General features: G+C 37.3%; 1 protein-coding gene across 48 annotated transcripts in view; it reads left to right on the forward strand.

Moving 5' to 3' along the window:
- The window catches only part of FOXP1 (forkhead box P1), a 561,728-nt gene that overhangs the window by 440,913 nt on the left and 93,091 nt on the right, over positions 1–27,724 (forward strand). For 46 of the 48 annotated variants that reach the window (XM_089781253.1, XM_075938629.2, XM_075938606.2 and 43 more), the window contains 2 exons: positions 22,905–23,042; positions 24,161–24,250. In XM_089781253.1, coding sequence (XP_089637379.1) covers positions 22,905–23,042; positions 24,161–24,250 — 228 coding nt within the window. Of the gene's footprint in view, positions 1–10,153; positions 11,528–22,904; positions 23,043–24,160; positions 24,251–27,724 lie in introns of those variants that run through there. The other 2 variants (XM_075938639.2, XM_075938627.2) reach the window with 2 other exon arrangements.

The raw sequence follows: 27,724 nt of genomic DNA on the forward strand, positions 1-27,724 counted from the left end.
ATGTTTTTGTATCTGAACTACTTTCCTAGAAAGTTGAAATCTTCTATATTAATGTCTTTCTTTCATAGTTCAACTTTAGGGTGTATTCTTGCAAACACTTAAGCACGTGATTAAAGTTACTCATGTGCTTAAGTATTTTCAGAATTGGATGCTTTTTTGCCTTTCTTCCTGTTTCTAATGAAGCTGCATGTTCCCATCATTTTTTTTTGTTTTCTTCTCTTTTGTTCAACTTCATCAGTAATAATAATAGTTAATAATTAGCACTTCCATACCACTCTTCACTTTCAAAGCGATTTCAGGCATTAAATCTGTAAAGTTGACAATATTACAGTGTTGACTTGTTGCCTCACTGATGTTGCAGAGAGAGCAAAGCCGACTCTTTTTTTTTTTATGTCGGCCAAAACAGGGTCAGTTTTTTAAAGTGCAGCATTGGCAAAAATAAAATTCACTCCTAGGCTGACACATTGCCAAACTTCAGCTCAGAGCCAATTTTTAGAGCTGAGTAATAAACACCTGGAAAATTCTGGTTTATAATAGAAGTGCAGAAGAGCCATTAAACGAGTGGCTGAGAAACCTGTTAAAGTTGGACCTTTGTCTCAGTGACCATGGACTTTACCTTTGAGCCTGTCACTCAGAGATTCGAACTGAGCCTGTATGAATTGGCCTGGCACAACATTAGAGGTTTTCTTCTTCCCAGCGAAGTCATGTGACTCATTTCCAAATGTGGTTGGATGGGCTTAGCGTTCACAGAGTATTTGTTGCTATGGAAAGTCGCCACCTCCCGCCAGAATTTCTCCCTCTAACTTTGGGAACATCTCTTGTCACCTTGCTGAATCACGTTCCGAACCTCTAGCTGTAAGCAGGGATGTTAACTATAGGTTAATTGACTACTCAAGTAGTAACCCCCAGTGGGCTCTTACTAAATTTGAAGTGCAGAGCCGCAGCGTCCCAGGCGTGGCCCGAGCTGGAGTGTTCGGTCCAAGCTCACGCCGCCCCCAGGAGCTAACCCTGCAGTGGCTCTTAGTAAATTTGAAGAGCAGAGCTGCAGCGGGGTTGGCTCCCCAGGCAGCACAAGTCAGGTTCCGGCTCATGATGCCCTAGGACCCGCCCCCTGCCATTCCCATCTCCCTTCCCCTGCCCCGCACTACGGAGACAGTGCTGAGGAAATGAGTTTTTCAACCAGATCCCACCCAGCTCCTCCTTCCCCCCCTTCTGCCTCTGATACGGAGGCAGCAAAGCGAGGGAAGCGAGTAAGTAGTCAAGTTGTGACTCAACTAGTCACTTACATCCCTACCCGTAAGCTTTCCTCACAGAGTGAGGATCCAACCAGAGGAGTTGAGGAGTAGTGATAACAAAAACCAAGTGCGGGCATCTCCCAGCAGTATGGATTGGAGGGTGGGAAAAGAGAGGACAGTTATGTGCTGAGATAGAGAACAAGAAGGGAAGAAGAGATAACATTAGCAGAAGGTGAGGCATGTGAAAAGGGGAACAATTGGAGAGTAGTGTGGAAAGTAAGGTAGATGAAGCTTGAGTTCTAGGCAAGTGTAGCAACGTTTGAAAGTGGAAAGGAAGATGTAGTTTGCAGGATGAAAGCGTTTGGGAAAAGGAGGAAGAAGATACTGCAAGAAAAGAGATGGGAACAGAATTTCAGAGGAGAAAAGAGATGTAGCAAGATAGAGGGATGGAGCTGGAAGGGAATAGAGGCCCAAGGGATGGGGTTAGAAGGAAGGAGGAGTAAAGGCACAGATTTTGGTAGTAGGTGAGGATAGAGCAAGGAGTACAGCACTTGACACAAAAAGGAGAAATGAAAGGATCAGGAAAAGGGGAATACACAGTCCAAGGGAAGGAAGTGCTGGCAATAGTATCAACTCCAAGAGGAGAGCTGCTTTATTTTCCATATCAACCCCTGGTGAGTCTTGACAAGCAGAGCAGCAGGAAACCCTAAAGAGTCTGCTCGGCTCATTTTTTTTCCCTCCAGGTTTGACGGCTGATTTCTGTAGATTTTGGAGGAAATGGGGTAGCTCCACTTCCTCGTGTCTGTGACCTCACTAGTGCATCAGTTTGTCAGTTTATCTCAGCACCTTGCTTGCATGCAAATTTCACTTTCCAGATAAGTATCAGGCATGCAGATGTCTGAAACCATAGCTGGGAATTGAAAGTTGCACATTCCCAAGGTAACAGTCTGTAACCAACTGGGCCCTTTCACTCCATTCTGGTTTAGATTTTGCATCAAGATGCTGAAGCTGTGAAATAGACCAATAAGTACACTGTTGTCAAATAGTAAATTGTCTAGTTAAAGAAATCAGAAGCTGAAGAGAATAGATATTAATGTGCCTAGCCAAGACACACAATTATGCCCTAGGATTCTTCAAAACTAATATATGTTAAAGATGAAAACTGATTAACAAGAGAGACTTTTCTGTTTAGGGAACTTCTAAGGCTATGTCTACACAGCAGCGTTATTTCGGAATAACTGACATTCCAAAATAACGTAGTGCGTGTCTACACTACAAGGCTTTATTTCAAAATAATGTCAAGCTGGAGGACTTCTTACACAAGCTCACGGCAACCCTTGTTTCACAAGGGGTGAGGGACGTCGAAGGAAGAGTGTTCTTCCTTCAACTTCCTGCTGTGTAGACAGCGCCAAAAGCCAAAGGAAGCTATTTTGACTTAGCAATGCAATTGATGGAGCTCAAGTTGTGTCGTTTAATTCAACTTTAATTCTGCTGTGTCGATGTACCCTTAAGAGAGGAGAATTTACACTGCATTTTTACTCTTTCATTATGAGTTATGAGGAATATGTCAGCAAATCCAGGAAATTTTAGTATTACTGTTTCATACAATTTTTAGATTTTTTTTTAACTGTAGCACCAATGCATTCTCTCTATATTGTTAGGAATGCTCTTTAAAAATCAGAATTCCTCCCCTCCCCAAAATAGTTAATTGGATTTTAAAGTTAAAATACCATACAGCTTTTTTGCAAGAATAAGGGTGTCAGAGCCATCGGTCCTTACCAAATTACACTTTGAGTAGTTGCATTCTGCCTGCTTATCCACCCTGCAATTTCATTTGAGTACAGGATTCTTCGCTTCAGGTGTCCTGAATTATTGCACAGTACTGCACTGTTAAGCAGCTGCTGTGTTCCACCCCAGAAATGGCTACAATTCAGTGAAAGATCAAGTCATTTTGTGTCTCCAGAGTTTGAATAACATGCTTTAGGTCTCCTGAAGGCAAAAGTTTGAATATGTAAGTACTAATAACTTTTTATATGTTGCTGTATGATAGGTATTTTTTTCCGACTCTTCAGATCTCTTTGGCAGAAAAAAAATGAACTTTTTAATACTATTTATTTTGCGGGACTCCAGTGCTGTTCCGACATTTGGCGGGACTTTATTTGGTCAGCCCATCCAATCCCTCTCCTACCAGACCAAAAATCTGCTGCATTCTACATTCATTGTCATATGTGTTGCATTATGACCAGGATTCTGGGCTGTAGATGAGAATGGGGGAGGCTATGAATACAGACCATTGGAATCAAGAATCCACTGAGGCCCCGGGTGTGCTGGTTGTACTTCAGGGACCAAGACAAGCATTGACGGGACAGAGAGCCAGGAGGTCCACCTCACAGCTCCTTCCTGTCCCACAGCTTCTTGCTGAAACTGACTGTAGCTCTGCCTTCTCCCTGCTGATTCAGCGGTACTGTGTGACTTAGTGCTCTCTGCGGCCTGCAGACTGCCAGCACACAGAGGGGGCAGCAGCTGCACACACAAGAAGGAGGAACTTGGCCTGCCAGGCCAGGCTTTTGACTACCTATTGTTGGCCAGTTGTGCTAAAAGAGGAGGACCCAGCCTGGGATCACGGAACCCTTAGGAGTCATCTCTTTCTTCTGACTTAAGGATTGCAATATGCAGTAGCCAGTTCAGATAGACATGATCATCATTCAGAAACACTGCCGGCAGGCAGGAGTCCTCTTCCATTTGATTGAGGGGCAGGACTTCACTTAATTGGAAGTGAATTTTTTAACGCACCACAGTCTGTGATGCCACGTTTAATATGTGCCAATATTTTGTTACAGCAACACAGGATTGTGACATATAAGAGCAGGAAAAAAAAAAAGGCCAGTGTTGCAAAAACAAATCTAAAGAAGTGGGAGAACCCCCCAAAGGTTCCAAATTCAGAACAGAGTCATGACGTTTGGATACTTATTGGAACCTGTAGAGGCTTCTCATTCTAACCCCTATTTACTGATTCCATCATGCTTGTAAGACACTGACGCTGCTATTACTTCTGAGGACCTAGTGAATACTTGGCCAGCTATTTCCTCCTCTGCGTGTTCCTCTGTGCAACCTCCCATGACTCCCAGAATATGCCATCTCTGCTGGAGCTGACCTGTAAAAGCAGAGTTAGGAAGCCAACAAAGAAGAGAGAATTTCAGGTAGCTCAGCAACAGGAGGTGAACTTGTATCCCTGAGAGGTGGAGGTCTGATATTACTGCCTGTTCTCCCCCCTCCCAGCTTGTGCCCATGATCACAGAAGAAACCAGATTGGGACAGTTTCCCATACCTTGCAATGCTGGAGGGAGGTGACTGCACTAGAAGGCCTTCCATCATGTTCATTCTTCTCTAATATCCAGGACAATCTGAAGGAGAATTTCTGAAAGGTAATCCCAGTAGTGGAAGCCTAGAGAGAGGCAGTTTTGTCCACAGAAGTTTTCAAGCCACTCAGTTATTTTTGCAAAGGGCTTCCACATGTATTTCTGGCTGATTTTCAGTCACCTCTCCTGTTAGAGGACACAGCAAGATAATCGGTAAAGTTTGGAACTTAGTGATGTGCTTCATTTTTTCATCTTAAAAGCTCATTTTAAACCCTTCAGTGGAGATGTAGCTATAAACACACCTGTTAACTTTAACAGGAATGCTAAAATCCCAAGGCACTGCTTTGAAAATTCTCCCTCTTCATATAGGACCAGCAGCACTATCACAGCATAGCTTCTTTATATGCCTCCACCTAAATTTGCAGTTCAGTGGGATGAATGTTTATTTAGGAAATAAACCAGACTATCGTATTTTTTTTATAAAATTAGCTTTTTTCTTCTTTAAACAAAAGATAAGAGAAATCTCTTTAGCTTTTTTTTAATTATGTATATTTGAATGCTGGAGGAAAACTTGAACTGAGCGTCAGCTAAATATACTGTATCATGAAACCTTAGGGACCACTGAAATGAGAACAGAGGCCCATTACAGCTAAGAAGGTGTTTTATTGAAAATATGCCGACGTGCTTTCCCAGGAGAGTGAGTAAAAGATGGCAAGATGCCCAACAGTAATACAGGTTATTCTCCTAGACAGGCTAAAATATATAGTTTGGCACTCCTATGCTGTGTGTGAGTGAGCTATATAATAGACTAATGTGCATTTTTACATTAAAGGTGCCATATTTCACTCAATTTTTTCTTTTTATTTAAAACTGTTGCAATTTATATATTTCAGTTATTGTCTAAGTATATGTAATTTCTTACACGTTTTTTAGTTATTTCTTGAAAGAGGTGAAACAGTAAGTCTCTTGAATAGAAACAGAATTACAGTAGAGGGCAGTATATATAAAAATAAGTTTTTCACATAGTTGTATTAAGTATCAGAGGGTCGTTTGATTTCTACATCAGAGTGTAAAACCTCTGGCATTAGGGAAGGTAAACCTTACATCGTCTGACCTTACAATCAGTTACACTTAGTCTTCGTAGGAGCTAGCCTTATTCAAAGGGCCAGGAGTTCAGCAGTTTTGGCGTAATAAATATATTTTTTTAAAGATTGAAGTTTATTTTTTGTATCCTGGCAATCTTGATGTAATGGCAAAATACCTGTTTTCTTTCCCCTTATCATAGGTGGTTGATGCACAGTATAAAGTGGTCACCTTCTTAAAGTGAGCTTTTGCTATTTGCTACCAGACATTCCCCATAGTTATTCCTATTCTGTGTGTGACTCTGTGGTCTCTCCAGTACCAATATGTGTCAACGTGAGGCAAATAATGAAGTTTGTAATGGCAACTGCTGCATTCCCTCTACTGTACGTGACATAAATGTGATCTCAAATCATTAAAGGAAGTAACAGAGAGCGTTTAGTGGTGATTACATTTCAATATATTGTGTACTTTGGGGCAGAAAAATAATTTAGGAAATATGCCCATGCACACTTGGTATGCTGTAACTGATGCAGACCTGCTGGTATAAGAGTGTGCTAATAAATTGTACTTTATGGTGGAAACAAGATATTACAGTTTATAGAGAAAGAAGATGGCAGTTTATTAAGTCAAACAAATATGAACGCAGAGTGAGATGGTTGCCATTTTTATTTGTTTTACTTATTTTAAGGATGAGGGGGCTGCAATTAAATACAGTTTGTTTTTTACCTGGGATGCTTGATTCATTATTAATTTTTTTATGTTTAAAGGCAACCATAATTTGCTGAAATGACTTCCATAACTCCTGCACAATCATAGTCATAACTCACCTGAATGTTGACACATCCTGCTGTGTATATATAAATTAACTAGTAACACTGGCATTATAAAATGTTGCATTAAATGAAGATGTGAATGGTAATTTAACACATGTCATGAAGTGAAATTTAAACCATTGTACAACATTGAGAGGAGATAAAATGTCTTCTTCAAGCCAAATCTGCATCGACAATAAGGAAAAACAACATAATTAGCTCCCTATCAAAATAGGTACAACATTGATACAAACAATATTGATATTATATTGACTACTTAACAGTCCTGTGAATAGATAGGGTTTTGTTTTTTAAGGGGGACAGTCATCTTAAATTCATACCTCTGCCTGAAAGTATTTTTAACATCTAAAATCACTAACAGTGAATACAAAAAGTTTGCTTTGTGCATCTTCCAGCACTTTTTATGAAAACTGGTTTCACTGTTTCTTGTTCAGTCAGTGATTTTTCCCCCCAATTGTGTGTATAGGTCTTTAAACAACAACAACAAGGAAAGTAAAAAGGACTAGGAAAATGTGATTATAAATCCGCACCAAAAAAAAAAGCCTGGATCATAGCACTTATAAGTCATAGTTTGTGTTGTTTTGTTTTTAAAACTGGTGGGCCATCAAATTGGCTGAATCTCTTCAAAATATAGTGCTATTTATAACATCATTGTTTCCACTGTAAATCCACCCAGATAAAAAAAAAACCCACATCACATTGGTTAGGCTGGTGCACATCTCAACACAGAGGCGAAGAAGCCTATGGTTATGGGCTTACCTTTTCTGACTGTTCTCAAGATCAGTGCATCTTGAAATATGGGGAAACCTGTTGTAACCTTTTTTTGGTGGGGGAGGGAGAGGAGTAGATAAAAGGAGTGGGGGAATTAATACCACAAAATATACAACAAAAAAAGCAGAGAAAAATCAAACAGGAAAACCCCTCAATATTATTAGCAGTTTTTCTTGTAGCTTTCTCATACTCTGTTAATAACAAACATTTTTTGTTAGATTTGTTCCTATATGTCTGATTTTTTTTCTTCCATCTACTAACCTGTTACATGAGGGTACATCTACACAGCAGTGTTATAATGTCCCTTATTCCGAAATAACTATGTGTGCATCTACACAGTTAGCCCGTTATTCCAAAATAATTTTGAAATAACAGGCATCTTATTGGGCATTTGTAAACCTCATTCCATGAGGAAGAACACCTCTTCCAAAATAGCTATATCAGAATAGCAGTAGTGTGGATACTCCACTGCTGCTATTTCAAAATAGCTCCTCCCTTATGCCTTTCAGAGTAATTGCTCCCCAGTGCTTCCTGGGGCTCTAAGTCAAGGTAGCACACCCACATTAGGGGAGCCTGTCTCAGACTAATTTCCAGGCTTCTCTGTAGAGTAGAAGCACTATTTTGAAATAAGTTATTTCGGAGTATTTCTTCTGGAATAGTTTATTTTGAAATAATCGTGCAGTATAGATGTAGCCTGAGTGATCAGTTCTCTCCCCCCTTGTGGTACATGGAATGGCCCAGACTAAAACATAAAATTTTCCTGGGTTATATCATGCACTGGGCCAAATTCTGCTTTATTTATACTGGTGTAAGTCGTGAGTACCTTCACTGAGGTCACAAAAATTGCTCCAGACTTAACACCAGTGTAAACAAGAGCAGAATCTGTCCCACAGTCTCATGCTGGGAAACAAAAATGGATATCTCTCTGTGCAGAGAGCTATGGAACTCAACCCTGCTGCACGCAGTTTAGTAATAATAATGTAACAAAACCGTCTCTTTCACTGTGTTCACCTGTGCTGTATATCTCCTCCTCTGGGCCTTGATACCAATTTTTTGTGCTATATTTGACCCACAAAGTTTCACCTACTATCATGAATTTTATTTAATTGAGTCCAGTGCCAAATAACCAGCAAGGACTCCTCATTTGTCCCAAGGCATCATGTCTAGGTTTCATTTCCTATTCGTGTATTACTTCTCTGATATCCATGTGCCAGTTATACCCAGTATTCAATATCAATATTCAAGAGCTCTCTCACTATCCTAATGCTGTTTTTCCTGGTCTTCTGCAATATTTGCTGGCTGTATTTTCTTGTGACCCTACTGAACCATGGCTGTCCTCTGTTGCTCTGGGAATTCTGGTTCATAGCAGTCCGTTACTGAGTTTGTAGGTATGAAGCTTTTATAGGAAGTGCTTTAAAAATACTACTGGCCAGCAGCACTTAGCATTTTAAATGGCACTTTTCATCTTCAAACCGTTTTAAAAACATCACTCACTATGACACCCCAGAAACGCAAGTAAATAACACTGTCCCCATTTTGTACTTGGGGGAGACAGAAGAAGATGCTAAGGCCACTAATGTCACTTGAAGTGGGGGGTGCTCAGCAATTCTAAAAAGAGACGCACAGATCTCTGAAGTGAAGCTCTTAAAACTTAGGGGCTCAAGATTGTTGGTTACTTTAAAAGTAAAAATTAAAAAAAATCTGTGATTTGTTGAAGGTCAGAGAGGAAGCTAGTATCAGAGCCAAGATTATAAATTCGGAGCCCCTAGCTCACAGTCCTGAGCTTATGCCGCTAGATCACACCTTTCACTAGATCACATCTTTCATTGCTTATGAAAAAGAGATGATGGTATGTGCCTCAAATGAAGTGCTAACTTTATAGACCCAATTCTTTGCTGACACAGTAGCACCTTAATACTGTCCAGAGGATTGTGGTAATGGTGAAACTGAGGACAGAACTAACCATCTGACCTTCCTTGTTGCACTATGTGGCTGTTTCTGAAAACAAAAATTAAAGAGATTTAATCACAATTCAGGTGATGTGATTGTCAAACAGTTTGCATCCAACCATAGAAACTAGATCAGAGTTTTCCAAACTGTGGTTCATGAACTACTTACTACTGGTCTTTGGAGTGCTGTGCCCGATCATGTGATGCCTAGCTCCCTTCCTTGTTTTCTGCTGCTTAAATACTATTAAAAGAAGCTAAAATACATGAAACACTTTTAAAATGTTATTTGATCATGTAAACTATTTCTCTAGTTGCCAGAGGGATGTTATTTGACCATGAATGGGGCAGGCAGTGTTCCGCAAGAGAAAAAACTGAAAAACCTAAGAACCCTTGTATTTGCAATAATCTCATACGGTTTGTGGCAGTCAACGGTACTTGGGAGGCCGCTGGATAGAAAGCATTCTAAGTGCAGCATGTTGTTAAATTCATAATATCATCTCTAGGAAGTGTTTATTTTTAAATTCTCTGTGTGATTGTATATAATATTTTGGTTCATCATATGTGATATTTACAAACATCATCCGTTTCTATGCCATTTATGTGTTGACCTGTCCTTCAATTTCTGTGTGTGCCTTTAAGAGGCAGGATCTTTCTGAATCATTGAGGCTTTTTCTGGAAGATTTAGGGTCTTTCAAAAGATGCCCTTAGTCCCTTATTAAACATTCATAAGAGGGTGGGGTCAGATTGTTTCTGACCTGAAAAAAATCCCATTAATAAATTTGTTATCTGACATGAAAACACTTTAGGGTGGAAAGCAATCCGTATCACATCCCGTTTAACATCAGATCTTAAGTTGTCACTAAATTGAGTCCTTTGTCTTTGCTTCTTGCGAGGTTCTTTTGCAGCATCACTAATAGGTCTGTGGTCTGACGTTCCTTGACTCTTGCAAATAAAGTGAGATTGCAGTGGAAATGTTATTAATGTGGTTCTATTCTTCATTTACGTGTGTCTTAACTTCCTTTTTAAATGAATTTCATATCTAGATACTGTAAGAATAAAAATACTAAAAACAATCACTGACATTTTACTTAATATTATTGACACAGATGAAGCCGGTTATTTATTATAGGTTTTTAGACTAGGTTGTTGAAGCAGTTCCTTCCTATCCATAGGTTAGAGACAGCACAATAACAATGTTTTTTCATTCTAAAGACATGGGCCAAAAAAGTATTTTTTTGAGCTTGAACATGTGAGATGTCAAGAGGACTTGTTTTGAATTACATGAAACCACTAGCCCTAGTGTTACAAATGTACCACAGACCCAAAGTGTTTCACTTCCACTAAACTCAGAAATGTTCTTTTGACTGTCTTAAGAACACACAGATAAAGCTCCCATTTGTGGAACACTGATCTGAATGATACAATAGATGCATCCTTGCTTTCTGATAGATTTTAACATCTTACCATTCTGGACTGTGATTAATTTCCCTTTGCTTTGTTTGTGAAAGAAAGAGGGGAAGGTAGTTCCATTTACAGTCTAGACACAGTAATCATTTGTACAAACTTCTTTTGGAGCTGTTTGTTGTTTTCTGTTTTTTTCATGCATATTCTTTTGCAAACAGAAATACTCAACCTTGGTAAAAACATGAGAAGTTTTTATATTGAAAAGTCTGTTTTCTAAGTGGGGAGGAGGGCATTTTTCTCTAAAGCTGTTTGGTCCTTTGATTCCATCCAATTTAAAAATGATTGTTATGAACCATTGTGTTAGCGGGAATTTTTTCAGGGCATCTACTCTTTGCAAAATAGATTGCTCTTAAAGGTTATGATCCTGAACAGTTTGTCAGTAAGTATGGGTTTTTTTTAAAAAAAAATTATTTGTTAAAGAATAGTTCTTAACAGCTGTTTGATTAAGGGTAAATGCCTGCTATTTGCCATGCTTTTTAGAGAGCAGACACATGCATAGTCAGGTCAAAGGGTTAACAGCAATTAACTGTAGTTGCTTTAGAGACAAAAGCGTTATTTCACAAAAGCATTATTTCACCTGCCGGCAGTATTAAAAAAAAAAAAAGGAGCCCTATTGTGTAAGGGTGTTTGAACTGATTATGTTTAGAGGCTGGTTGTGATTGGTGGAGAAGGGCGTGGCTGATTGGGTAGTTTTGCATCTTGTCAGCTCAGGAGCACCCTTGCGCGTGCAATCTGTCTGTAACCTGAGGAAGCTAAAGACTGTACAACAAGGCTTAATAGAGCTTCATGGCCCAGCACTCTGTTTGTGGTGGCAGCTAAATGGAGTTTGTCAGGTTTGTCAATATGATTGATTTTGTGAATTTTTTTTGGTATCTTACTTGTGCACAGCATGACCGTTTAATTTTGCATATGTAGGAATAAAGAGGCATATTGCTTTTTAAACTTTTCTTTTCTTTTTTAATCTTTGTTTATCACCTGAAGGCAGTAAGTAGAATCAGTTCAGACAAAACTGGGGGAAAGGAATAGGTAGCTACAGTGAACAGGCCTGTTTCTCAACTCTTCAGAAATATGCCAGAGCTTGAAAAATAATGTTTATATCTCTGAAGTCTTTATAATTTTTTTTAACATTTATTGCAGCTTTTAAGCTATGTTTTATTTTCATCCAGCGCAGGAATTTTTCAAAGCCCTTGGTAAATAATTACATATAAGAAAAGGGAATGTTGTGTGCTTTTTTTATATCTTGTTATAGACATAGAAAACAAATAGAATGGTTATTGCTCTTTTCATTCTGATAGTTTCCATATCTGACTGGACGATTTTTATCCTAACTAAAATGACTGCAGTTTGGGGGAAGAGGGCAGGTGAACTAAACCACCACACAAATGAGGTAAAATACTTTGTGAGGTTTAAATGTCAGGCACTGTGGTTGCTGAATTTATTTGCCAGTAAATTTGCTATGTGAAATTAAGTGAGTGAGCTTTGTTTTTGACATTGACTAGTGTGATGAACTCTAGTGAAATACATGTGTAACAGGATCTAAATGTAGCCAAGTGAAGTGTCAGCGTTGCAATACAGTATTGCAGTGCAAATGAGATGATTTTTCTAGTCTGGTGGCAGTGAGGAGGAGGGAACCCTTAGGAAGTGGGTGGTAAGTTTAGAGCAAAGTGCATATACAGTCTTCCTCTTTGGAATTAACTCTTTCAAACCCTGCATGTTTTAAGGAAATACTGAACAGGTCAAATTATTCCCGCACTCAGAAAGTGTAGGCAAAATAGCTTTAAAATTCTGTGTATTTATTTTAATAGATGTCAGCATTCTGAAAATGACAGTTTCTTCATTTTTAACAAAAACAAGTTTGGCAGCAGGAAGTGTGAATCATTCAAGGGGTGACTAAGATCTGTTTATGAAACTAAATAGTTGGATTTATTCTAGCTGTCAGTGTTGAAATGTTAAGTAAAATAAATTACTGAAGTTTATCTCTAGTAAAATGTAAGTTAAACATGGTAGTCTACTTCTTAAAAAACAAAATAAAAACTTATATTTCATTGGATCAAAGCTAGCTTTCATGACTAGCCCTTAAGGACCCAATTCTAGGAGCATTATGCATGTGGGTTATTAGCTATGTTAGGTGCTTCGCTGAAATAAATGTAAGTAGCATGCATGGTAAGAAAGTGCAGGATTGGGCCCTTAGTTGTCATATTTACGATACAAACATCAGATATCTTAAATATTTTGAATCAAGTGTGTATGTTTATGCCTGCATATTATAAAATATATTAATGGTATGTACATATATAATTTATGGGTGTAGAACTTCTATCTCTTTGGGTATGTCTGTATTATGCACTTATTTTGAAATAAGCTATTTTAGAATAATAACTCCTAAAATATCTATTTTGAAATAGGCGTTATTCCTCATGAAATGAGGGCTTGTTATTCCAGAATAAGAATCCCGTTATTTTGAAATAATTTTGAAATAACGGACTTGCTGTGTAGGAGTTCACCCTGTTGTTTCGAAATAACACTGCAGTGTAGATGTGCCCTTTGTGAATTGTGTATTTATCACAGTGGAAATATAAGAAATTGTTGTAAAAGCACTGCTTCTGTGTTGGAACTGTTAAAATGCCTCTATTCCCATCGATTGGCAGATATGTTTTCGGAGGGCTTTAAATGACTACCTGTGACTACCTTAAAAATGTAATTGTTAAGGATGTAAAAATTAAACCCAGATCCTGACTAAAGAGTGTAACTGACTTGGCCTAGAATGTGATAGAGCTGAACTGAAAACTGATTGGTCTGACACTTTATAATCAAAGTTGATTTATTGTTCATTAGTAGTGCATTAGCCCTTTCAAGCAAGACAGTTATTTGTGTAGTGGCCTGTCAAACAAAAGACTTCTAGCACCTGTCATTTCTAAACCATGAGATAAGCAACCAGATATTAAGATAATGCAAATAGAAATATACTTGGACAAGGTAAATTGTCAGCAATTTTCCTTTTAAAATAATATTCTTTTATATACAGTGGCTAATATCAGAATATTTATACATCTGATGAAAAACTAAAGGCATTTCCCTAAAATAGAGATTGGTATCATCAGGATGGGGAATCATATTGAAATTCAATGTGCTGCTTTCAAGATTTCAGAACACCTCACATGTAAAAATAAAACATAGGCAGGGTAATTCCTTGTTAAAAGTTGGATATTAATTAGAAAGTAATATCATTAGTAGCTTTAACCTTTTTTTAAAATACACAAGTCCAAACTCAAGGCAATTTTTATGTTTTGTCCATTGCCCTCATCCCATTTTCCCCAATGGACAGAAAGTGATATTCTTGCAAGGAGGGGTTAATTTTATGAAAACTTGATGACATCACAGTAGAGCTGTGAGACTTGTCAAAAAACGCCAGCTGCCATATTCAGACAGATTTGCTCTGAATTGTCGTGCCCCCCCTCCCAAAAAGGAATGATCCCATGACATAAAACAGAAAACAACACAAGTGTCAAAAGAAAACAAAATTAGTGAACTTTTGTCTGCCACCATAGAAACGAGGATTAACTTATGTTATTCCGGAGCATGGAATGGAGACTATCTGCATGAGGATATATAGTGTATTGTCTTCTGTGAATTTTCATTTGACAGGGATTTTGGAGGCTGTGATCTTAATTAAATCTCAACTGACTCAAAGAATGCATCTAAAGGCATGCAGTGTTGCGTAACCTTATTGAGTTGGTAAACCATACATTATCAGAAAGCTTGTGATAGGTAGGGATGCTTTGAAATATTTTGTTTGCTATAGTTAGGGTGTTTTCTAAAGGTGCACTTCACTGTACTTATTTACCCTCTTTTTTAAAACAGTGTCATCTTTTTCTCTTTAAATAAAAAAAAGATAAGCCCTAAGATATCCTCTGTCCAGACAATCCAACTTTAGCTTGACTAAACATGAATAGTATCAGATACAATGGAAGTGACATGAAAAATAAAATGTAAGACCTTGGCTTTCTAGATTTATACGTGCTGAAGTGAATACAACACATTAGGCTACATCACAAAACTCCTATGCAAATTTTGAAAGCATAACTCTCAGTAAAATTAATATTGCCATGTAAATAATTACCAAACAACCAAACTGACCATTATCTGCCAGTTATAATAGATCAAACGGGCATTATTGAAAAGGACCCATGATTCAGTAGGGAGGACAATATAAACTGACATGTATAGAAGTAGTGTTGAAGCTGACTGTACTGAAATGGAAACAAGAGAAAAGGTCAACAGGTGTGTGTGGACAAGGTGAAATTTGTTACCTGGACACTGAGAGATGCAGAGAAGACACACAATTTAATTGTGGAGCAGTCCTTTAACAGGCCCGTTTTTGTGAATTGCTAGTATTTGAAAATGATGGCTATTCCATGTTAATTTTTTTGACTATACTGAAGCTAGATAGTTGGCTGGTTCAGTGTAACATGTTTTGTTATATTTAAAAGGATTGAACACTCTGGCTGTCTCACGGTAGGAGACTTATTCCATCCAAAAGTTTGGGGAGCTGCGAAGCCATGACGTAATTGCTTAAGACATATGTCTTACAATCATTTTATAGCAGTTCTAGCCAAATGTATGCTTGACAGAAATAGAGTTTGGGCTTAATTTATGAAAACGTTTATTCCTATGAGATGAGTTACTGATGGGTTTTTTCCTTCTTCTTGCTAGGTAAAAGAAATACCAGGGATAGTTTTATCTATACGCACACCGAGAAACTGTCAGAAATTCCTGACACCATAGGCTAAATTTGTTATTTTTTGGCCAATGTCTTGACCAGTTATATAAGTAGTTTGTTTTATTGAAAACAGAACCGTATTACTGAAAATTTGGTTGCCGTAGTTCAGGGTTCAGTTAAAATGTCCTGTGCTATGCTGTTTTTATAAGGTGCTTTCTTGATTAGCTTCATTTTCCAATAATATGGAAAGGGGGAGGAGGGAATGTTTATCATACACTCATCTGTAAAACTGGTGTAAATATTGTGTAGATATTTTTGAGTAGCATAACAATGACAAGTAGTTCTTTTCTAGCTTTTGTTTTATTTTTAACCTTGTCAGTGCAGTGTGGTGTACAAACTATCTGTTTGCTATATGAATATAGGACAAATAGAATAAATAGTGAACAAAAGCATAATTGCTCATTAATCTCTGCACAGGTTTATGATTCCTTCATTGATTAGGTAAGATGTTGCATTTATTGGTGGGGGGAACAACCAACAACAATAACCTGATATGTTTTAATTTTTAGCCTGTATCTTGCCCTTAAATCTGAAACATCATTGTTCAAATAACTGAGAACAAGGTAAACCAACAACATCAAAAAGGTCGGCTTCTGTGATTTCTCAAGGGCTTGTTATTTTGTACTTTCCAATTCTATTTGATGTCTTGACAAAACAAGATGACACAAGGGAGAATACATTAAATTTTGATTTTCATCTAACCTGTTACAGTGCTGGCAGCTTAATTTCTTTTACTTTTTACTGAAGATGGCTTTTTGCACAATTATTCTAATTGCCAAGCTACTTTATGAAAAGGTTTCTTTACGGGCTTCCCATTTGCCTTGATTTTGCTAGGCATTTTTTGAACGTGTTTTGACCTTTAACACACAGAGAGCTTGGTGGTTGGAGTGTGTCTTCATTAGAAGTAAATCAGTGAATGGCAAGATTGTCAAAGAAGCAACTGATGTTTTCTCATTAGAATCTAATTTGCACTGTTATGCTTAGCTGTGATGTACAGATGAAGGTATCTGTGATAAGTGTGAAAAGCTGCACTTTTTAAGCAAATAAAGTTTATAGGTATTTTAAAGGCAATAATTTTGAACAGAGTAGCAACACCTAAAAAAGTATTTAAGTATAACAGAACTTAAAGTTTGTCATAGCATAATTTGACTATTTTGTATTGGTTTAATAAGGTAAATATATTTTTAATTGTTTATTAATATTTAAACTGACCAGTACAGGTCTCCTCTAGTGTGCAAAATTAGAAGAACAGATAGTTTCACATTTAACTCTTTAAGGAAAGAATACATTTAAAGTGAAGACACTCATAACAATTCAAAATAATTCTGGTTCTTTTTGTGAGGAAAGGGGAAATTTTTGGATTTTTTATTTAAATGTGGCATGGGGAAGAAAATATCTCCCTATATTTACTTTTAAATTAACATCAAATTCTTGACATATTAAGTGCTGATAGAATCATAGTTTTTTATAATTAATTCACAAATATAAGGAACTTAGTATGATATTGCTCAGTGCATTAAAGATTTTTGGGAGGTTGAGATTTCAAAGCTTTTTAGTGGGTTTGGGTATATTTGATGATATGTCTTAGAGGTAGGCTAGATGATTTTGGAGAAGGGTGCGTTTGGCTTTGTCTTAATGCTGTTGATCCAAAACTTCTGCTGGAGAAAAATACTAATTATTTTCCATTAGTTTTTATTGATTCATTATAAATGTTCTCACCGGTTTGAATCATGTACATTTGGGTTATAATTTTTCCCAACATGCAGGTGGAGGAGGGGAAAAAAACCTTAGTGTAAAAATATGGTTAGGTTGAAAAGATCATTCTACTTGTTCAGTGACTGTTTGTGTACATTCTACTTTCATCTGTATTTGACAAATGTTAAGAGTAGAAAGGATTTAATTTATGTAAACTTTATATTTTTATGCAAATTAAATGGGTATTTATTATAGCTGAAACAATTACCCTAGCACTTAGTAGGGAACCTGGTATGCATGAGAAGTGCTAGATAAGATCAAATGAAGTTCTTCTAATGTCCCATTCTTTGTTCAAAAAATAAATTTTACCATTTTTTTCTTTGACTGGAGAAGAATACAGAATGCTTTATAGCGTAGATATTCTGGAATACTACAGAATTCCAAGAGAGTCCAGATTAATAGGTTATATAAATCAAAGTAAGATCTCTCCTCTTGATAAAATGTAATAAAATAAATGATAAAAATAAAATGTTAATTGAATTTTAAAGAGGGGTTCTCCCCCCCTTTCTTTTTTAATAGAGGGCTATATTGATACAGAATACTGTTATGCTAATGACTGACTATTTAGCTGATTTTACATTAATACAATAAAACATTACCTGTCTTAATGTGTTATCAAGTATTGTGGCAAAATAGTTGTCTAAAAGTGAAATTCCATTTTGCATAATGAAACAGAATGATAGTTTCTGCATGAACAGTTCCAGCAATTTAGCTTTTTTGTTGTTGTTTTGAAGACTGAAATATTCTATCAGGAATGTTTTACACTCCCAGGATGGATATGGATACTGTGTTCAGTTCTTGATTATTTTATAAGTATCAGATACAGACTGTGGCATTATGCTTTTCTGTTTGCCAATTCATCAGTGTATTGTCTTGTGGTGTCATCAAAGTTGGAGGTTTTTTTATGTTGCTTTAGTTGGGGGTTTCTGTATTTTTCTTTTCACATATTAGTGTTATAGTAGGCACTCAAGGTAATGGTTATTTATTCATACAGCTCTGCTTTTCATGTAGTCCACTATTTTTCATTACCGCTCTATCCTTTATCCTTTTTATGCATCCAGATATATTTTTGCTCCATTTAACTTTTGGCAACAAAGTCTTCACCCAAAGATATGCTATCTTGAAATCCAGATATTTGCCATAGTTGCCAAAATTTAATATACTGTCACAAAGGGTGAGTGTTTTGCCGACAAAGATTTTACTTTGGAGGGGTTTTTTTCCATAAAGAAATAATCCATATCTTCTATGTATAGTGATCGTTAACAATAGTACAGCCAGACCCAATAACGAGAGATGTGCACATTGCATTCTATGCTGGTTTATTCTGTATACAAGTTTGAACTAGCTGAAATATTTGGTTAGTATTTAATTATGTTAATATAACTGAAGAGGGGAAAATAGATTATAATCATTTTCTTCCTCTCAACTGTAGATAGAACAGTGCCAGATGCGTCATTGGTGTAACTCCATTGTTACAGTAAGGATGAACTTGCCCCAAGTTCTTTGAGTTCTTTTCTTTTTTCTTAGTAAGCATCCTATAATATGATATATTTGAAGGCTTAGGAGATGGACCACAGTGGAAAGGATTGTTGTAGAATCCCAAGTAGTAACAAACGGAATCTTGAGAGAAATATAGAGAGTCTGAAAGCAATTGTTAGTATTAAAGACATTTTTTTGCTGTTGATGATATTAGGACGTCAGCAGGTCTATACTAGTAGAGTTCTGAAAGCCAAAATGCAGCTGTATTTTTACCTCCACTGCCAGATTTACATGCAGCTGGGTGTCTCCCACACCCTATTGTGGTCAGTCAACAATTCAGCGTACAGTGTATTAAATATACCAACAACAACAATACCCTGTCCTTCTGAAAATAGAAATAAACAACTAATTAAGGGTGATTTCTATTGTTCTTTGTAAATTGGCTTTCTCCCTCAAGGCAGTAAGACAGAATTATTTTAGTTCTACATAAACTGCCTCCTGTGATTCATTGTTAACTCGTAAAACACACTCATTTTCATCTACTTTAGCAGGTGAGCCATTTTCAGTGTAGGTTTGTAATTATTTTTGGTTTTGGCAACACATTTAAATTGACATTTGAGAGAGAGAAATCTAAAATTCACTTATAGCCTCTAGTTTAGGTTTGACTTAGTATCATACAAATACCAGAACTAAATATTGTTCTCTGAAGTAATGTAAAGTATATTGTACAGTATCTTAAAATAAAGTTTAATTTTGACTGAGTACACTCAAAAAAGGATCTATGAATATTAGAGAGCTGTAGTTAAGAACTTACATGACTGTTTTAAATACTATTGATTTAAACCACTGGCTAGATTTTATGAATCAAAGTGTAATTTCCAAGCTTTGGCTATATTTCTCAACTCTAAAGCACTCTCTCTTGTGTGCCTTTAGCAGCTTTCCAGACATTCAACACGGGATTAAATGATAGTAGTTACAATGATCAATAGGTTAAGACCGGTACAATCACTCTTACCGCTAATGACCTCAGTAGTAATGGGTAATAAAGTGTGGGCTATAATAGCCTATTGCTGGTGCTGCATGCCCTTTGATTCCTAGTATTACTAGGGACTAGCTACATGAAAAAGTTGAGAGTTAAGGGAGTGGATATATAGGCTATAATTCTTAACTATTTAAAGTCCTTAAACAGTGCTCTTTTTTTTTTCTTTGACACAATAGTTTCTGGTCCATTTGAATATGTTTGTTAAAGGTTTCCATAAGTTATTTTCATGATATGCTGGAGTAGAAACTTCGGGTAAATTTAACTTTTATTACGTTTATAAATTAAAGGTAGAGTCCAGAGCTAGCTGGTGTGACAGTGCAGATTCAGATGATAAAGGCTGAGCTCCTTAGCATACTGCTGCTGTCCAAAGGATTCCATAGATGTGTTTTCTGTAAAAGCATTAATAGTTTCTGTTTAGAAATTTTTCATTGGATGGTACACAAATGCTTTTGAAATGTAGCGGCCATGTGCACAATTCCCGTGGAAGTTGGTGGGAGTGGTCCATCCATAACCAAAGCACAAGAATGTGGCCCTTAGTACTAATCGTTGATGTGTAGGGTTTACAACACCCCGCCCTGTTCCTGTCTGGATCCCTGTTTTTTGTTAGAAATCTGATTGAAGAGTATTTGTATTGTATATCTTCCAAGAATAGCACAGAAAACATACTTAAACATGCTTCCTTTTCTGTTTGCTCAATTAGACTTCAATAAAAGTAGTGTAAACTTCAAGGACAAGTAAACTCCTTTTGGGATGGAATAACAAAGAGGAATAAAGCTCAACAACTAGTATGAGGACTAGTAAGACATTTGTACTTCAGAAAAGTTATTTTGAAAATCACATGGAGTAGGATGGTCAGCATTAATGAGCTTACTGACTCTGATGATCGAGGCTTCTCTGGGTTTGTCCCAGTTTGGTATTGCAGCACCTCTGTAGTGCAGCGACTGTCCAGTGTGTTCACTGTTGGATTATACAAATAGCTAAAAACTGGTCCAACCAAGTCATAGGAGGGTTCACCATTGACTTCATTGGACCCAGGATCTGTTGAATAATTAAATCTTTGTTTTCATAGTGAGCAGATGTGACTGTTTTTTGTATATTTTCATGGATTGTCCAGATGTATACTATAGTGCATGTTCATCAGCACTGTGTGATGCTAAGAACTCATGGGTGAGAACTCTCAATGCTATGTTAATAAGGTGTCAAAAACTCGTAACCATTTCTTGGAGTTTTTCAAACAAATGTCTTAAAAGCAGTTCCTGCCACTTGCAGACAACATGTACACAACAGCATTGAAAGGTGTGCACTGTACGTGAATCTGACCTTCAGGAACCATTTTTAGTTCATCAAAATTAGTGATGCTGAGAAATCAGGACATCAGTGCATAATGACTGTGAAATTAGGAATGAGAGCTTGCTATGCAAATGACAGGACAAATCATGTGAAAAAGTCAAGATAAACTGCATATTAAGACATTATGTTACATAAAATTAATACTGCATTTCTCTCTTGCTTACTACTACTCTGAAAGATTTTTTTTAATTCTTTTATCTTCTGATCAGCTATTGTCTGCTGATTTTTAAAAAACTGGTGTGCAGAGAAAGTGCAAAACATGTTATTACCTTTTATTGTAATACATGAGATGACAAGAGATCCTTTTTAACAAAGTATATCCTTTACTGCTTTTAGTTCTGTGCTGTCACATATTTGATTTGAAACTAAAGAAAAGTAAGGTGCTTAAATATTACTGTTAGAAATCATATGGGTTTTGTCTTTTTTGCTCTATTGTGTTTTTTTTTCAATTTTTTCCTTTTTTATCATCATTTCTAGTGAAATAGTCTTCTTGCATTACTGGGACTGACAAAATGGTTCTCATGTAGTCTGCAAATTAAATACAAGTGCAGTGATTATTTTGAATAGCTAAATTACATTCTAGAAAGCTTGCAGAATTCATAGCATTGTCATTAGGTATCCGCTTGAATACAATTTGTGTAACCTTGGCCAAGACAGCCTGTCATTTTAATGTCAGTGTTTTATCTGAACAAGACATCATCCTTTCAGATACAGTGTACAGGTTCCTTGCAGAGATGCCCGTGCAGAAACGTGTTAACAGTTGCAAATATGAAATGCTATCAAGTTCATCACTGTAGCTGTTTGTCACTGAAATGTCATGGAAAGCGGCTTTTAATGGTATCTCACGTAATATGAAAGAATTGAAGACATCTGTATGCTGGGTGAATATGGAATGGTAAAGACATCGTAGTAGGGTCTTTCTGTTAAAATTGCATAGGAACATAGGTGCTGTTTGTCATATCCCTGAGATTTCATTCATTTTCTTAAAACCATTCTTTTATGGGGGTCTACATCCCATCATTCTGGGACACCTGATTGGGGTTTTTTGGTGTCTGTTTTTTTGAGTTGACTGTTTATTGTAAAAATAAATCTTTCTTGACAGCTTATACTGTATGCCTATGTTTAAACTGTTTCCATTGCAATAGTGTTCTGGAGAAAGAGGATGTGGCTGGGAGAAAATAAAATTGGTGCGTTTATGTTTATTTCAGTGATCTCTAAAGGCTCTTGCATATTTCATTATTTCGACACCAAAGTAGGGGACTCCAAATGAAATTAATAGGTAGCAGATATAAAGGAAGTTTAGGAAGTTTTTCTTCACGCAGCACACAGTCGACCTGTGGAACTCCTTGCCAGGGGACATTGTGAAGACTAGAAATTTAACAGGGTTCAAAAAAGAACTAGGTAAATTCATGGAGGTTAGGTCCAGCAATGGCAGTTAGCCAGGATTGGTAGGAATGGTGTCCCTAGCCTCTGGAAATGGATGACAGGAGAGGGATCACATGATGATTACCCATTCTGTTCACTCCCTCTGGGGCATCTGGCCACTGTTGGAAGACCGGATACTGGGCTAGATGGACCTTTGTTCTGACCCGGTATGGCTGTCCTTATGACACAACAAAGTGTGAGAAGTAAGCAATTTAGCAGAAAATAGCATGGTCTCCTAATTAGTTTGGTACACCTAGCAATGGACAAATAATTATTGGGATAACAAACAATTGCTTAATATTAAAAAGGAGAATAAACTGCAGTGGAACTCTTTGCAACGTGTCCTGACTTTGTACGCACATTGTCTTTAATGCTCCAGGTTCCTGTGTCAGTGGCTATGATGACACCTCAAGTTATCACTCCCCAACAAATGCAGCAGATTCTCCAGCAACAAGTGCTAACTCCCCAGCAACTCCAGGTCCTGCTCCAGCAGCAGCAGGCACTCATGCTTCAACAGGTAAATGTTTCTTTTACCGCTGGTAAGATGGCTCTTCTAGGGGAGCTAAAGTCTTTAAATATTCCTGTGGTGGACGCTGCCTGCGTACTGGACCACGAATCTTATAGTAGCGACTCTGTATCTCGTGTGAGCGGATTGCTTTTTTGTGTTTAAAACTAGCAATTGCTATTGAGAACATAAGCACAAGGACTAAAACGAGATGCCTTTACCAGATATGTATGAAAAGGTGCATGCTTAAGAAACAGAGTCCTACAGATGCCATGATAGCTTTCCCCTGAATTCTCCTTGGCACATCACTTCCTTCTGACTAACTGGCATAAACCGAATACAGTAGAGAGAGATGTTCAGTTTTAAAATGTATTAATCCCATATGGAACAATAGAGACTGTTAAAATTTCATCCACTGAAATGTAGGCCTTAACCTTTGAATTTCAGTAAACAAATATATTGTGTATTGGTGCTCCTGAGTGCCCCATTTCAACATGGAGCCTGTGTCAGCGGAAAAGTTTGCAACCAATGAAGTATGGTTTTAAAGTTTATTTATCTTAATGTGATGCACAACGTTAATTCATTAATTCCCTGAAGACTTTTAAGGCCACTACATGCTAACCTTGTGTACGCTTTCCTCACTGTCACTCTCACTCACTCATTCACTGAGTGGATGTCTAAACTGCATACATCTACTATCCATCTGGGAAGTAAGAAGGGGGAGGGGTATTCTCGGTGATGTTTATGTATGGACTGAACAAAACGTAATACAGTCAAAGCATATAATTTAGAATGCATGTATATGTTTCACAACAGAGATTTACCAGGCTCTCTCAGCAAGGGCATTTTGGCTTTGTTGTTATAATCAAAGGTCATTCCTTGCCTTATTTTAATTAGTTTGTGTAGAAAATGGTATGTTTTTCATCAGTTCATTTTGGAGATTACTTTTCAAACGATAATGCCAAGAATAGTCAGTGTGCACTGAATTTATTGTCGAGTTTCAAACTAAAGGTCAGACCATTATAGATAAAAGGATGCTATTTTTCAAATCACAGTTTGTGTGTTACACCAAAAGGGGCCCTGAATTGTCCCTCCACTTCGTTACTTACCGTGTTTCCTCTTCTTTGTAGCAGCAGCTTCAAGAGTTTTATAAGAAACAACAGGAACAGTTGCAACTTCAACTTTTGCAGCAACAACATGCTGGAAAACAGCCTAAAGAGGTACAGACAATACGCATTTTACTTTCAAACCGCAGATCCCAGAGGACTGCCTAGTGGCTATTAAACTGTCATTCATCTTATAAATGATTACACAACTGAGCTGACTCTATCAGGTCTCAGCTTTCAGCGTTAGAGTTATTGTCCTGTTTTCTTTTATTTTCCTGTGCTTTCCATTTGCTTGCTGCCACATATTTTATACCACAACATCATGCCGTGCTGTTCGGTGTCAGTATTGGAGCAAGTATCTTGACTAGTGTCTTAAGAGAGCATATCCTGGAAGTAAGTTATTTTACACTGGATGAAAATAAGGATGCAGTAGTCAAGATGCTGTACTCCCAAAGCAGGGAAATACTTCAAGAGGTTTAGAGTGTAGGTTCACTTTTTCAAGGCAGAGGCTCAGATTACATATTTGTCATAGTCGAAACTTAGAACAAGAACTGCATTTAAGAAACATTTGTTGTGACACAGATCAACAGAATCTGAGAAGCAAAGATAAGATTGAAGGACCATCCTCAACTCCTCACATTATGTCTAGGTATTACAGTACACGTGCTATGTAGACTAGGAGAAGATATTGATTTGATGTCACTGCAATACATAGACAGAATGGGCAGTTTAGGGCCAAAAGTGTCTGCCTGAACTTTGAATACAGTTGCTTTTCTAAACGTCTATCACAGTCATAATTTTGCATATCCTGGTGTACTGAATTCCTTTTATAGTGGTGTTGTTCTTATTGTTGTTTAAAATTTAAGAAACCGAAATGCTTCGGTGAAGTGGCATGAGAAACTATGTAAATCCATGTTCAAGGACCTGAACATTAGTTAGTCTGTGGCATCAGTGCCTGATTGGACAGCTCTTAGTAAGCTGCTTCTTGGCACACGGTGCTGTGTAATGCCTTTCATCGCAGTGATGCGTTCCTGTCGGTGTGGCAGGCATGCTGTGCTAAGTACAAATAACAAAAACAGCCCAACCTTTTTTTTTTTCTTTTCATATTTGGTAAATTGTGCCACCCGTGCCCCATTTCAACCAAGAGTGAATTTTTGAGCTTTAAACCACTGGGAAATAGGGGTTTATAGTGGAAACACTGACACCACCTTAACTACAGTGTGCAAACGGGCACCACTATAATAAAAAGGGAACAGATTAAAAAGTGTCTAAAATGTAAATCTAAAGGGCTAACAGTAATTAAAATGGAAATGGCACAGGGAGAGAAGGCATGTAATTGTGAGATATCACTGTGCAGAATGCTCTCAGCTTTGTTTTGCTGGCTGTTTTTCTAATTCAGTAGGGCTTACTCATCAGTGGCAGTTCAATGTGCGTTAATGACTCTGGGATGCAGGCATCACTCCGGACAAAGAAATGATTATTGTGCGGTCAAAAGAAGTTCAAAGACAAGAAGGGAATTTCAGTTTTTTCCTTAGAGATCCACATTCAAGAGCATATAAATTAAGCCAAATGTTAAAAACCACAGTCTGAAAGCTGACTTCAAAGTCACAACTCTCTAATTAATGAACTGCGAGCTTCAGTTTGGACAAGTCGTGGTTTGATGCGCCCATAAATCAACATGACAGGTCTGTTTCACAGTCTCAGACAGTGCTTGTCATTGAGTCACATCAGATGTAAACACAGCAGAAAAAAGAGGGAATATGAAGGAGGTGCAATTGATCAACAGAATTGGTAAAAACCCACTTTTGAAGCGCATTATGCATGATCACAGGAAATGGCTATAGCCTCAAGAGGCTTTCTCCTTCTGCTGTTGCTTTTTTGAATCAGATTTCTAACAGCCTTCAAAAGGGAGAATAAGAATTATGGAGCTTCTCCCCTGTGGCTGGCAGGCAATAACCCCCTGTTGTTATTTTGTGCTTCTTTCTTTTCAAAGGCGTCAAAATTTAGTTTTTTAAAGATCTTTAACTCTATATTTGAAGACAAACAATAAAGGGCTGCCACTGTCATTCTTATCAGTTACCAGGGATTGTATTTTTCTTTCTGTTGCCACTTCTTATTAACCTCTTATTTGGTCTATTAGACATAGTTTTGAATGCAAGCCTGCATGCTGGGAGAACATGAAAGTTCAGATGAGCTCAGAGGGCAGATAAAGAAATTTGAAGGGGAAAGTTACACAGCAGAATGAACGATAAAAGTTAACTCTTCTAAATTGCTGTTGTCAGACAGGAGAGCATCTCCGACACAAAGATGATGGCTTGGAGTTGAAAGAAAAAAATACTTTGTGTTAAAAGGCAAGAAGGGAAGTTAGACAATGTGATGGCATTTTAATATCTAATGCACTGATTTACTGTGGTCACACTTCTGATATTGCACTATCCGGAGTTACAATAAGAAAAGACTCCTTCCTGTTTTAAGAAGAATATTATAATATAATAGACATGGGAGAAAAAAGGTCCAAGACATTTTTTTTCTGTTAGAGGCCTATTTCAACAATGCATTTCATCCTACAGGTTTTTCAAAGCCATTTTCCTGAGCGAAAGAGGGTGTTCTTGCTAAATTAGCATGTAGTTGATGGTCCTTTTTTGTACTAAAAATGACAATAGAGTCACATGCTAGCAATTTTGTGATGTGGATTGGTGGTGATGATTTTAACAAGGTTTTAACTTGGACATTGACGGATGAAATGTGTGTTAATTTACTACATACCCCAGTAGTGGCTCATAATATTGTACCATCAATTTACTAAAAATATTTTTAAAAAGCCAAAACAGTGTTCGTCAGAGATTTGACCTATAATAACCAGGAAAATATGCAGGATTTCTGCTGCCTTTTCTTTTAAATTATATTAAGGGAAATTTAAGTTCTGCAAATAATTTGCAAGAGCTCTTTCTGTAACTCACTGCAATCTTCAATTTTTTTTGTTTTTTTTAAAGATCTAGTTCATTGTGCCTACAAAACTGATTTCCTGGTACCTGACAGAAATGACTTTGAGAAACAGTGGGAAGAATTAATTTTTAAATAAAGGTAGCAAAAGAATCCCATTTTATGCGTTCAACTTGGGCTAAAAGGATTGTTTTAAAAAGGCCGTTTGTCCTCCAGCAGTTTTGACAGTTTATGTTAGGCGGTAGGGAGTAACCTAAGAAAGGAAAACAGACCTTTGACAGAAGCTTTAGGGAGGGGATCAAAAATGCAAGTTTTATCAGGATATTTCAGCATTTTAACACTGACTACTGACCTGACAACAGGACTGCACTGAGACCTTTTTTGTATGCATTCAATTGTGAGAAGTAAACAAACTGACTTATATCCTGTGTTTGGTAACTGGGTGGGGAGCACAGTTTGGCAACGCGTGTTGCTTTTAAATTCTTTCTTGGACAATGGGCCTTGTATACTTTTAGATCCTGGCTTTTCAAAGGTAGAGAGCTTTCATGAGCTTTTCCTAGGGATAGCTGAGAAGACAACTAAAGGGGCATCAGTCAATTTATATAAATAAGGTGTTATAAAATCTTAAATTACATTAAGATGGCA

This window comes from Pelodiscus sinensis, chromosome 11, assembly GCF_052426305.1.
Source record: "Pelodiscus sinensis isolate ZL-2025 chromosome 11, ASM5242630v1, whole genome shotgun sequence".
Classification (NCBI taxonomy): domain Eukaryota; kingdom Metazoa; phylum Chordata; order Testudines; family Trionychidae; genus Pelodiscus; species Pelodiscus sinensis.